Below are 12,042 nucleotides of genomic sequence, written 5' to 3' on the forward strand. Positions count from 1 at the left end.
TGATAATTTTATACATTTACCGTTGATCACTCAAATACGGAGGAGTTGATTATTCAGATAGAAAGGGTTGATAACTTTTAGCCCGAATTTTTTTTTTCTCGAAACATATCAACATGGGTGCTAGTTTTGAAGATCTCATCGAGACGGATTTATTGGTGAAATCGAGTCTTAATTTGGAGTTGTCGTTTGAAAGTTAAAACGTTTCGAAATTACAAATTTGGAAAAGATTCCACTGACATCAGCAGATTCGTCTATTTGTGCATGCATGCAGAACTTTCCCTCAATAGCCTGCACCAGGTTGATAATTTTATACATTTACCGTTGATCACTCAAGTACGGAGGGGTTGATTATTCAGATAGAGAGGGTTGATAACTTTTAGCCAGAAAAAAAGTTTCTCGAAACATATCAACATGGATGCTAGTTTTGAAGATCTCGTCGAGACCGACTCATAGGTGAAAGCGAATCTTAATTTGGAGTTGTCGTTTGTGAGATAAAACGTTTTGAATTTTCAAATTTGGAAAAGATTCCGCTGACATCAGCAGATTCGTCTATTTGTGCATGCATGCAGAACTTTCCCTCAATAGCCTGCACCATGTTGATAATTTTATATATTCACCGTTGATCACTCAAGTACGGAAGGGTTGATTATTCAGATAGAGAGGGTTGATAACTTTTAGCCCGAAAAAAAGTTTGTCGAAACATATAAACATGGATGCTAGTTTTAAAGATCTCGACGAGACCGACTCATAGGTGAAAACAGATCTTAAATCGGAGTTGTCGTTTGTGAGATAAAACGTTTTGAATTTTCAAATTCAGAAAGATTCTCGCTTACGTCATCAGATTTGTTCCCTTCTACATGCATGCAGAACTTTCCTAAAATAGGATATACTACAGTCCAAAACGTTCCTAAAATGGAAAAAAAATTATGTTCGAAACCGATCGCTCAATTTGCTTTAAGCAATCGATCGCTAGCTAGGGTAGCCCGTCCAAGACGGTCTTTGAATTCAGAAGATGCACTGGTACGGTCATAATCAAGCGCCGCATAACAGAGCCTTCCGTGCGGCGGAAAAAACGCATCGCTCCCTTAGGGCATCTCCAACGGGGCAACGCAAACGGACGCTGAGCGACCGTTTGCGTCCGCGCGGACCGAAAATTTTGTCTGGCACCACCTCTAATGGGGCGACGCAAAGTGATCGGGCCGTTCGCGAAGACGCAAACCTGGCCCAAATATGCGCCAGGTTTGCGTCTCCGTGGACGCTCCGCGGTCGCGCCCAGCTTCCGCTCGCTTTTCCACGGGCCCTCATGGCAGCAACTCAGGTTCGATCGGCCTCGAATTCACAACGCGCGAATGTCAACCGCCGGTGTGGCAATCGCGCCGATCAACCGCCGCAATTGAGCGCCGAACCGCCGCGGAAGAGCAATCGCTGGCCTCTTCGTTATACCGCCGCCGTTAATCCCCGCAGATTATAACCCTGCGTCTACGGTAATTCAAGTTCAACCGCCTCCTTCTTCTTCCTCTTCTTCTTCTTCTCCAACACCGGCACGCCATGAGCGACTACGCTGTCGTCCGACTCGGAGAGCGAGGGCAAGTCGCTCGGATTTCTGCATTGGTGGGAATCCCCTGTGACGCCAAGCAATCCGGGCTCCGCGCCCAGCGACCCTGCCTCCACGCCGAGTGAGGAGGAGGAGGACGGAGGCGGAAATGCCAGCGAAGGCCAGGAGGAGGACGGAGGCGGCGCTGGCAGCGACGCCGAGGACGAGGAGGAGGGGCAGGAGGAGGAAGACGACTCCGACACCAAGTTCGCCCGGTTGGAGGCGCAGGAGGCGGCGGACGACAAGGCGGCGGCAAGGGAGAAGTCCAGGGCCCGGGCAAGGGCGCTGGCGCGGGCAGCGCGTCGTCGTCGTCCGTTCACCGACGACGACGACGAAGACGCCATTTCTTCTAGTTTCAACTCCTCAACGGGCGCGTCGTCTTCCAGTTCCTCTTCCGGCGAGGAGGTGACAAGCAAGGGCGCAGGAGTTTGGAAGACGTGGCAGGACCTTCTAACAAGAAGACAAAAAATAGTTTTAGTTTATATGTTTTTAAATTTGTTCTTGTTTGTATGTTAAATATGTTTGAATTATTCGATTGAAGTATCTGGTGAAATTTTTGGGCTATAATCTATTCGATTGGAGCAACATGACATTATTGAGTACTACTTTTTCGCGTTTAAACTTGCTCATTCAACAAAAATGAAAAAAAAAAGTAGCACCGAAAAAAACACTTGCATATCCAAAATGCGTCGGACCGCTGGAGGTAACCCCGACGCAAACGGACATTTCGCCCCTTACGGTCATTTTAGCGTCTGCCAAGTGACGAAAACGGATGCCCGCGAACAATTTGAGCTTTTGAAATGCGTCACGCTGCTAAAGATGCCGTTAGCGGACCGAGCACATCTTATCTTCAACCCCACCTTATCCCGAATGCTCTCGACCAAACAAATGTACTCGTATGTCCTTGTGAAACCACGACGGGAAGTATCTAACTTAGGAGCACGGAGCCACGCGGGAGGCCGCCGTAGCTGCCGCCACGAGCACGGAGTCGCGCGGGAGGCCTCCGTCGTCGCGAGCACGGAGCGACGCGGGAGTCGCGCGGCCGTCGCCGCCAGCACGGAGCCGCGCGGCGCTGCGGGGGGAACATCACCACGCCATGAGGTCGTGGACGGTGGCGAACCACGAGAGGATGCCAACAGTGAGACTCGGGCCGGCCGGTCGCGTCCGCCGCCAATCCTTGAGGGCGCAGCCTCACAGCGCGTCCGCCGCCGCTTCAAGCCCTCCGCTGCGGAAGGGGTCGTTACCACGGGAAGGCGGCGCACGAGACACGCGGGAAGGTTGTCGCCGTCGAGTAGACAACTGCGAGGTTCGTGCCGACTAGCAGCTACCAGCGCGAGGAGGAGACACATCTTCATCTACTCCCTCCCGCGCATACAAGTTAATTTGGACGCATCCCTCAAAGCGTCTCCCAACGCAATTTAGACGCGCCGGACCAAAAAAAGATTGGACGCGCCGGACAAAAAAAGATTCTAGCCGCGTCCCCTAAAGTCCAATTTTGCGCGGTCCGATACGGTGTCCGGCGCCCCGAGCCCATCTCCGTCCCACAGGGGACGCTCCGGGCACGCCGGACACAACGAAAAGCGAGGCGGGAAGTGGCGGGGCCGACCTGTCAGCGGCACAATAAATTTTAACCTAACTGTCGCCTACCTCGCGGCGGAAGTTATTCGCGCGCAGTGGCACACGATGGCATCTTTGCCTTAATGGTGACGGAGGGGCAGGCGAGACGTCTTGTCGGTGCTGCGCAGCCTCCACGCGTCGCCGGCGTTCGCACGCCACCGCCCGTTCTCGCCTCTTCCCGCGCTTTCTTCCCGACGCCGGCGTCTATAAAAGGTTTCCCGGCTCAATGGTAGCCACCACAGCCTTCGGCAACAAACACATCCCTCGTCGCTCCACCGCCGTCTCCTCCACCACCAGTGGCAATGGTGAACCGCCCCGGCGCTGGCCAGTTCCCTCCACCGCTGTCTCCTCCACTTCCAGGCCCGGATTCGCAAGTCGACATCGACCCCGCGGCCCAGGAAGAGCGCCGGCGGCAAGGGATGCAGAACTGGCGTGCACATCGTCAGCAGTGGCGGGAGGCACTTGAGCAGCAGGCCCGCCAGCAGCGAGAGGCGGCGCACGCGGCGGATCTAGCGGCGTTCTGCGCCCCTGGCCCGCAGCTGACGAGGCCGCGGCGGCAGTAGCGTGGCACGAGGAGGCGATGGCGAACACCATTGCGGTGTTCGACGCCTCAACGGCACAAGAGGCGCGACGGCGTCGGACGGAGGAGATGGAGCAGCGGTGGGCTGATGAGCGCCGGCGCCAGCGCGAGGAGCGGGAGGCGCTGTACCGTGAACGGTGGGAGGCGATCGAGCGCCGACGGCGGGACTCGATCGAGCGCCAGCAGCAGCTGGCGGCGGAGGAGCGTCAGCAGCGGGAGGCGGGGCTGGCGATGATCTAGGGGAGGCGTGCGGACGAGTTGGCGGCGGAGGTCGACGCGTTGGCGGCAGCGATGATGGAGGAGCCAACAGATGTGGAGGAGGAGGCGCCAATGGAGGAGGAGGCCGAGGCGGAGGAGAAGGAGACCGAGGTGGAGGACGACGACGACGAGTTCGAGTGGTCCGACGACGACGGGCCGCACCCGGACGAGACGACCGATCAGCAACACGCGCTCGTCGAGTCCTTCGAGTCGGAGAAGAAGCTCCAGGACGACGCCCGTGCCCGCGAAGAGGAGCAGATTCGTCGCACCGTCGAGCTCTCCCTCCAGGCGGCGCAGCAGGGTAGGGCGGACGTACGGAGAGGCGGCACGCGCAGCAAGAGCTCCGACGGAGGGCAGGCGACACCGGGGCGGGGCTGTCGAACGCACCGCCGGGCGGTCAGTAGGCTAGGTTTAGATGAAAGCTAGCCGTTTTCATTCAAACTTTGTAATATATAATCAAAATTGAACGAAAATCTTTATTTTCATGCACCAATATTCATTTGGGGGCGGCGTTTGGGGGACGCGGCTGGGGAGCGATGTCCCCCAAACGCGGCACGAACAAAACACGTCCCCCAAACGCTCGATCCGGCGCTCTTTGGGGGACGCGACTGGAAATGTCTGAGCTTCCTTATTCGACAACCTACGCTCATGAACGACGACCACCTCATCAAGCTCTCGAGCCGTCTACTTAAACTCCCGCACAACGGGTGCATAAGCTCCCATAGTTCCTTGGTCCATACTCCGTGTCACATTCAGACAATCACTCGCCACCCGAATCCGTCAAGTGTTTATGTCCCGCGCCAGAGAGAGCGCCTCCCGACATGCTAGAGCCTCCAGATTTTCAGCATCTGTTTTCCCCGGAAACACCACCGCCGAGGCTCCACAAAACACTCCTTCCGCATCCCGTGCCACCGCCGCCACCGCACCGAGGCCCGTGTTTTTACTGACCGCGGCATCCACATTTATCTTCGTCACCCCTACCGGAGGAGGTAGCCATCGAGGCACCCGGCCCCCGTCACCAGGGGTCGCCCGCCACGGCTGTTGAGCGTGTGCTTGCCCCAGGTCCGCCACAAACCGCTCCAAGAACAGATGAACAGACATAGGGCTTCTGAACTTCTGCTCATGTATTGCCTTGCGCCTTGCGTGCCATATAGACCACAGGGTGACAAACACCGTAGTCTGATCTGCATGCCATAGAGTGGCCATCAAGTTTGACAGCCAATCCTTCGCCTTCTCTTCCCCAGAGCAAAGTAGATGCTTTGTAACATCCTCGTCCGCTAGGGCCCATACAGCCCTAGACATCGAGCAATCCAACAATGCATGGCGCCAGGAGTCCTGAGCACCGCATAATTGGCAGCGATCATCCTCAGCCATGTGGCGACGGTGACGAACGTCATTCGTCGGCATGGACTGCTTGGCCAAACGCCACAAGAACATCCGTACCTTTGATGGTACTCGTGTATGCCAAAGCGTCTTCCACTCCTTCTCCGCTGCAGCAGTATCCGAAGTTGCCGCAGAGCCCTCAATCCAAGCTACTCTCCTCTCCTTCGTTGCTATAAGCATTTTGTACGCCGATCGCACCGTAAAAACACCACGGCGGTCTTAGTGCCACGCCCAAAAATCCTCACGGCGTCTGGTACTCAGTGGTATCTGTAGGACCAGATCCACATCCATAGGACGAACAGGTTGAGTACCACCGTGTTCAGGTCAGCCACACCGTCGTAAGGTTCCACCATCACTCCTTGCTGGCGGAAAATCCAGGGTCCGTCGTTCATGACTCTATTCCAGTCTCTGAGGCATGAAACCTGTAGGACGAACATGTTGTCCTCGACAGGCCGTATTGTCCAAGCCTTGGCGAAACCCCAGGCTGCGTCCATCTTCTGAAAGAACGGCTTGACCACAGCCATCCAGCGCGCTCCCTCCTTCAGATTCATGACCTCCTCCTTCGGAAGTACCACATCGTCTAGCTCCTCATCCTTCAGGACCATCCTCTTCAGCATCTCCTGCAAATCCACCGGGGGCATGGACCCCGACGCTCCTCCCTCCCGCGACATCTTGGCCATCAGATTGCCCTTCTCAGATCGGAACCGCGCCGCCCCGTCCCTTCTTCGCCCCGCCGCCGCGAAGGCCAAGAGGACGTGCACAGACGTCCCTTGAGTCAGCCCGAACGACGCGAGAGGCAGAGGAGGAAGTTCGGACGTCGATCAGAATCGGTGAAGAGAATCGCCATGATGATCGCCGGCGAAAACCTAACCCTAGACGCGTGAGGCGAACAAGTATTTGGAAAGCTAAATGGTAATGTGTATGTATCGTCGACAGTTTAGCAAATGATGTTGTGATGCTAATTAGGAAGAAAGAGCCTGTTATATGGAGAGAAAGCTTAACGAATAAAGCCCATCAGTATGCTCCATTATACAGGCCGGGCCACAGGAGAGAATGAATGATTCGCGCTTTGGGACTCACGTCGCTTAGAATGCTGCGCCGCCGCCAGTCCACATACGGTCCAAATATACACTGACCACGTATTTTGATGACGTGGTGATGTATCGGACCACTTACAGGACGAGTGCACCGAAACTCAAGAGAGCGAAGAGCCGCCAGCATAGACAGAGTTAAGCCAAAAGAGGCGCTGGTTGCTGCCTGGCTTCCTAAACCGAAGCTGGGGTTAACTATCTATTGTGGCTTCCTGACCCGAAACAAAAGTGAGAAGTCATCATGAATGATTAGCAAAAACTGAAACCATAACAAGCAAACCAAATAAATCAGACAGATATCCAAAACTGTGCCAGATAACGAAGCAGTGCCACGGTACTTAAAATCCCCGAAACCATTAGCTGGTACTAATCAGTTTAACAGACTTAGCAAAACGAACTGCCCCAAGTGACTAGTGGCAGTGAACAGCAAACCACAACCCTACACAGGTTCTCAACATTTCACCAGCTCACACAAACTGCTCCAGAGTACAATTTAACAGACTTAGCAAAAAGAAATGCTGGGCAGTGAAACATTGAAACAGTAAAGGCCTTCTGTCTGCAGACTTCAGACTTCTGACTTCTGAATCCACCTGAAAAGGTTCACCAAAAAACATCTTATTAGTAACATTTTAAGCAATATAGGCTTGGGGGACTTCACAAGTGAGGAACAGACCTTTCAGTACTCCAACCCGAAATCACCAAAGGTACCATAGGAGTAGTACCCCGGACCGAACTTGGTGTTGACGTAGTTAGTACGCCGGGCAGCGAACATCTTCCTCACATGCCTGCGGCTGCCCTGGGGAGGGGTCCATGGAACAACCACCTCATACCATGCTGTAAATAAAACATGATAAAATAATGAGAATAGCGAAAGTAACATACAGGCAAAATGGACACAGCAATTTTAGGTTCATAAAATTAGAATGGTTTCTACTTAGGACAAAGGTCATGAAATTCGATTAATATCGAGCACAGATAGATTCCGTTAGTACAGAAGACAAATATCAAACGATAAAGGCATTCACATTGCTTGGTACCATAATTATATCAAAATATTAATTTGTTGCAAATTATAAATATGTCTACAGTAACAGAGTGGAAGAATTGTCCAGGACTTCCACAGATGACCAATATTCAATGAAGAGAGAAAGTAACATCACAAATTATGAGAGAATAACAGTTGGCAATACCAAAAGAACTGTTCAACAGATAAAACATAGAGCTTAACTAGCACAAGAAAGGGGCCAGACAAACTTGCCTTCACCAGTTGTGGGATCGACCTGATCAGGGCCTGAGTAGACCAGCACTCCTCCTGCAACATAAAAAATGCTCGTCAACAAAGAATGTAACCATCCAGGGAATTATGGTAATTTTCAAAAGCATAATCTAAAGTTTACCAGATTTAGTCTTCCTCCTGGCAAACTTGCGAAGGGCTGGTGGGTAAGGAGCATCATGGACAGCTGCAAATTTAGAACAAGATTCTTAGCAAGAATATACAGGAGAGGAATCTAACAGCGAATACTATGATCATGATAAAAGTATCACTTGAGTTGGACTTCGGTGTGACCCCTTCCACAGTCTCCTCATTGTTCTCCTTGTAGGTTGGTACCTTGCGGCGGACAAAGGTCCAGCCGTCGTCACTGATAATGAACAAAAGATAAAAATTAAATTGACAGAGGATTTCAATAAGATGGATAGTAGAATTGAGGCAAGTGGATCTAGAACACACAGCTTGACGAACTCCATCCTTTTAACAAACCCCATGGTCCAGCTAAGAGAAGCGTCGAAGAGCCCTGTCAATCCAAAGATAATATAATGGTATCAGAAATCAGAAGCTGAGATCAAAGTTTAAATTTAAACTTTAAAGGCAATGCAAACTTATAGAATATTGATGATAACCCCCCCAGTTGGGGGGTACTTTTATCATAACCCCCTTGTGTCGTTATGATAAAAGTGGCACCAACTAGGGGGGGTTATCATCAAATGCCCCTCAAAATTACCAAGGTAAAAGCTAAAACCAATGACAACCCGCCCTAAAGGTACCGGCAAAGAATTGGTGATACAGAAGAAAAGAAAATTACAAGCAGTAATGTGGCATTCAAGAGCTGCATTAGGATGTTACAGCTAGATCATCTGGTAGGCATGCCATTCAACAGCAAACTTGCATTCCAAAGTTAAATCATATATGTAACCATACAGAACAGGATAGACCACTTGAGTATTCCTCACTGTGATTGAATAACAGGATAGAAAGATTTAAAACAGTGTAGAATTAATAGCCAAATGACCATCTATTCCACCCCAGCAACCAAACATAACACTAGGAGATTTGTCAGATTCTCAAAAACCATGAGATAATGCTGGCAGATCAAAAATAAGTAACCCTCAACAAAAATTAACACAGCATTTTAGCATGGCAGTTGCACGAATGAAGGGGGAAACCAACAAACATACTTGATGAAGTCGGGAAAGGCAGTAAAACGATAACTCGAACAAATCTAACGAGGAACTAATCGAAATCGAAAAAAAATCACGTACTCTATCAGATCGAGGCAGCACAGTATAACGCGCCTAAATCGTGCAGATATAACATGGAACAAAACATTCGCAGGACGACCACGCTTTTTCAAATCCATGCAACAAACAAGTCGACAACGAACCCTAACCGCGAGGAATCGAACAACTCGATGGAACACAGTAAACCAAGCATAAAACGAGCGGATCTAACGCAAAATCGAAGTCGACAACGAACCCTAACCGCGCGGAATTAAGCAACTCGATGGAACGCAGTAAACCAAGCATAAAACGAGCGGATCTAACGGGGCGTTTCAAAATCGAGCAGAAATTCTACCAGCTAAAACGAGACTGGATCGAAGTCTACTGGTCCAAACTAGGACCCAACCCTAGCAGATGGACGGATCTAACAGGGATGGGGAGGGGGGTCGGCGTTGGGCGTACCTAGTCCGGCGGCTGGTGGCGGCGGGTCGCGAGCTTGGATGGCGAGCGTCGGCGGCGGCTGCGGGAGGGAGGTGGGGGTGTGGAAGGGTTGGGCAGATGGGGAACGGGGTGTATATATAGCCGAGCTGGGAGATCGGTTCATCGCTGGGCTAGAGCTGGATGGGTTGCCGAGATCCAGGACTAGCAGGCCGGCGCGCAGCCAAGGAAAATATTCCCGGCGGGGAGGAGGCCCAAGGCCCAAGGCAGGCTTCGGCGGCGGGAGAAAGCCTCGTTCAGCGAAGCCAGCAGGCTGAAGCCTGGCCGGCTGCGATCCATGAACGGGCGCGAAAAAGAGGATCACGAACAGATGCAAAAAAAAAAAAAGGGAGGGTTACCCCAGCTGTTGCCACAAGCTGCGTAAACAGAGGATAAGAGCCAGAAAAAATTGCAAAAAATTCTTCAGATGCAAAAGTGCTCACATGAAACTTAGGAGGGGAAGAGAGGGCCACCAGCTGTTGCCACAGGCGCATGAACAGAGAATAAGAGCCAGAAAAAATGTCCAAAAATTCTTCAGAGGCAAAAGTGCTCATATCAAACTTACTGATAGTTTGGTCCATTGAGAAAAAAATCTTCAAATCGTTCAAGGGGTATACCTTCAGGGGAGTAGTTTGGCCGATTTTCTGATTGGAGTAACAACTTCCATCAAACCATAGTGACCAGCCCGTCTGTTTCCGGACGCTGGTAGCTAGGGTTTGAAGGAAATTGAACTCCTCTGCCAACTTTTCTGTCTGCATGTCACCATGAGGGGCTAGGGTAAGGAGGATGTGAGCACCTTTGCAATCACCTCAAAGAAGAAGGGTGGAGGGACATGCTCTGGAACTTTGGCTAGGTGAGGAGATGCTTTGGAACTTGCCATCACCATGGATCGAGGAAGGGACAAGTTCTGTGAGGAAGGTGAAGTTTTGTGGATCCATGGAGGGCAGAGGAGAGGACAAGCTATGTCTTGGCACACCATGAAAGAGGGACCTCCATGGAGAACAGGGGAGAGGACAAGCCATGTCTTGGCACACCATGAAAGAGGGACCAAGGTAGGAAGAAATAGGTTTGTGGTTGGATGAACAGCCGGTTCTTGTGAGGAAGAAGAAGACCACGTTGGCTAGCTAGCTAAAGGAGGAAGAAGAAGACTTCTCAACGGAGCAGAGAGGAGGGAGGGTACGGGAAGGGTAGGGCGACCCATTATATGGACGGACGAGACGTGCCGCTTGCGTTCTGCCACCAAAACAAATCGTGTGACCAACCAACTGTCTCGCGATCTTCTTGCTAAGATTTTGACTAGATCGAAGGAAACAAGAGATAGATATATATATATGGTGGACAGCTAATACCGTGCATGCAACAACTAATGTGCCATACCTTGCCGAGATATATACTACAACGTATATCCCATAATTTCAGTACCTTCCAAATATAATGGCCACCGCTCCTAATACTTGCCGTATACTACAACAACGCGACAGTTTCCTCTCAAATTTCGCCAGCTAATAAAGGACGTGAATTTAAACTCCTTTAGTGCTTTCCTAATATATACAGACCGCCTTTAATACTTGCCGTTTGATGACGATCTCGTCTCAAATTCTCGGAGTAATACGGTAGGTGAATTAAACTCCTTTTAAAGCTTTCCAAATTTATGCAGACCGCTTTCAATACTTGCCTAATACTAAGGCATCTCCAATCGGGGCAACTGTTTGCTCCGTGTGGACCGAAAATACGTTTGTACACTACTTTAGCGGTCCGGCGCATAATATCCGACATGTCCGCGGCGAAACAAGGGTGGCGGATATTTGCGCCTGGGGTGCATTGGGGCGGACATTGCGCGCACGCTCCAAGTGACCGTTCGTTTTTCCATCGGGCGCGCCTGGCAGGGTGGCATAGGGCTCTATCAACGCATTGCTTCCGCGGTCATCGCTCTGCGTCTGCGTCGCAGCCTTTGCCATCAATGTCGCGGTTACATATTCTGCACGCGCACTAGCGGGCGATGGCTTCGTGTCCCGCGCGCGCCCGACCTTAAAAGTCATCGGCATCATCCCTACCATTGCCCACACCTCCACAACCAGCCATCACCGCCATGCGCCAACCCATAACAATGGGGAAGAAGACGCACAACTCTGAGGCATCTGGCAGCGGCACCAAGAAGGCGGAGCGGGCGCACAGGGTGTCGCTATGCGTCTAGGTGGCGCGACTCATGCACGAGAACAGACGCCGTGCGACAGCTGGCGGGACGTACACCTGCCTGGCGGCGGCTGACGGCTCAGCCATCGCGGGGTGCCTGTCCCGCCCGTGCCTCTGCGCGAGCGAGCCAGGAGCGCCGAGATCTGTCGCAGGCGGCGGTACCTGCCGCCGGACCTCCGCGCTGATCCCGCCTTCGTCGTCGACTCCAAAAGATGGCGCACCTGGCCCAAGACCGAGGAGGATGCGGGCTTCCTCGGCGCTAGGGACTTCCCGTTTGACCACCCATCGCCGCCTCGTCGTCCAAGACGACAGCCGCCGACGACGACATCAACGCGCTGGCCTACCACAACAAG

The 12,042-nt window shown here is 52.0% G+C and overlaps 2 protein-coding genes across 3 annotated transcripts; both read right to left on the reverse strand.

The window, feature by feature from the left end:
* Positions 1-4,829: 4,829 nt before the first annotated feature.
* LOC139832737 (uncharacterized) lies at positions 4,830-5,423 on the reverse strand. The gene has a single exon (XM_071822576.1). The coding sequence runs from the start codon at positions 5,421-5,423 to the stop codon at positions 4,830-4,832; it is 594 nt and encodes a 197-aa protein (XP_071678677.1).
* A 1,438-nt stretch (positions 5,424-6,861) lies between these two features.
* LOC127305562 (uncharacterized) lies at positions 6,862-10,662 on the reverse strand. Of its 2 annotated transcripts, none has more exons than XM_051336040.2 (7): positions 10,114-10,662; positions 8,253-8,316; positions 8,069-8,163; positions 7,921-7,983; positions 7,782-7,835; positions 7,197-7,357; positions 6,862-7,113 (listed from the first exon to the last, which is right to left on the reverse strand). In XM_051336040.2, exons 2-6 carry the CDS (start codon positions 8,285-8,287, stop codon positions 7,200-7,202), a joined length of 405 nt encoding a protein of 134 aa, XP_051192000.1. In that variant the 5' UTR covers positions 8,288-8,316; positions 10,114-10,662; the 3' UTR covers positions 6,862-7,113; positions 7,197-7,199. The 2 variants fall into 2 exon arrangements, with proteins under 2 accessions (XP_051192000.1, XP_051191999.1); XM_051336039.2 differs by lacking the exon at positions 10,114-10,662 and adding an exon at positions 9,482-9,906.
* Between the last annotated feature and the right edge of the window lie 1,380 nt (positions 10,663-12,042).

Source organism: Lolium perenne, chromosome 6 (assembly GCF_019359855.2).
Source record: "Lolium perenne isolate Kyuss_39 chromosome 6, Kyuss_2.0, whole genome shotgun sequence".
Taxonomy (NCBI): Eukaryota; Viridiplantae; Streptophyta; class Magnoliopsida; order Poales; family Poaceae; genus Lolium; species Lolium perenne.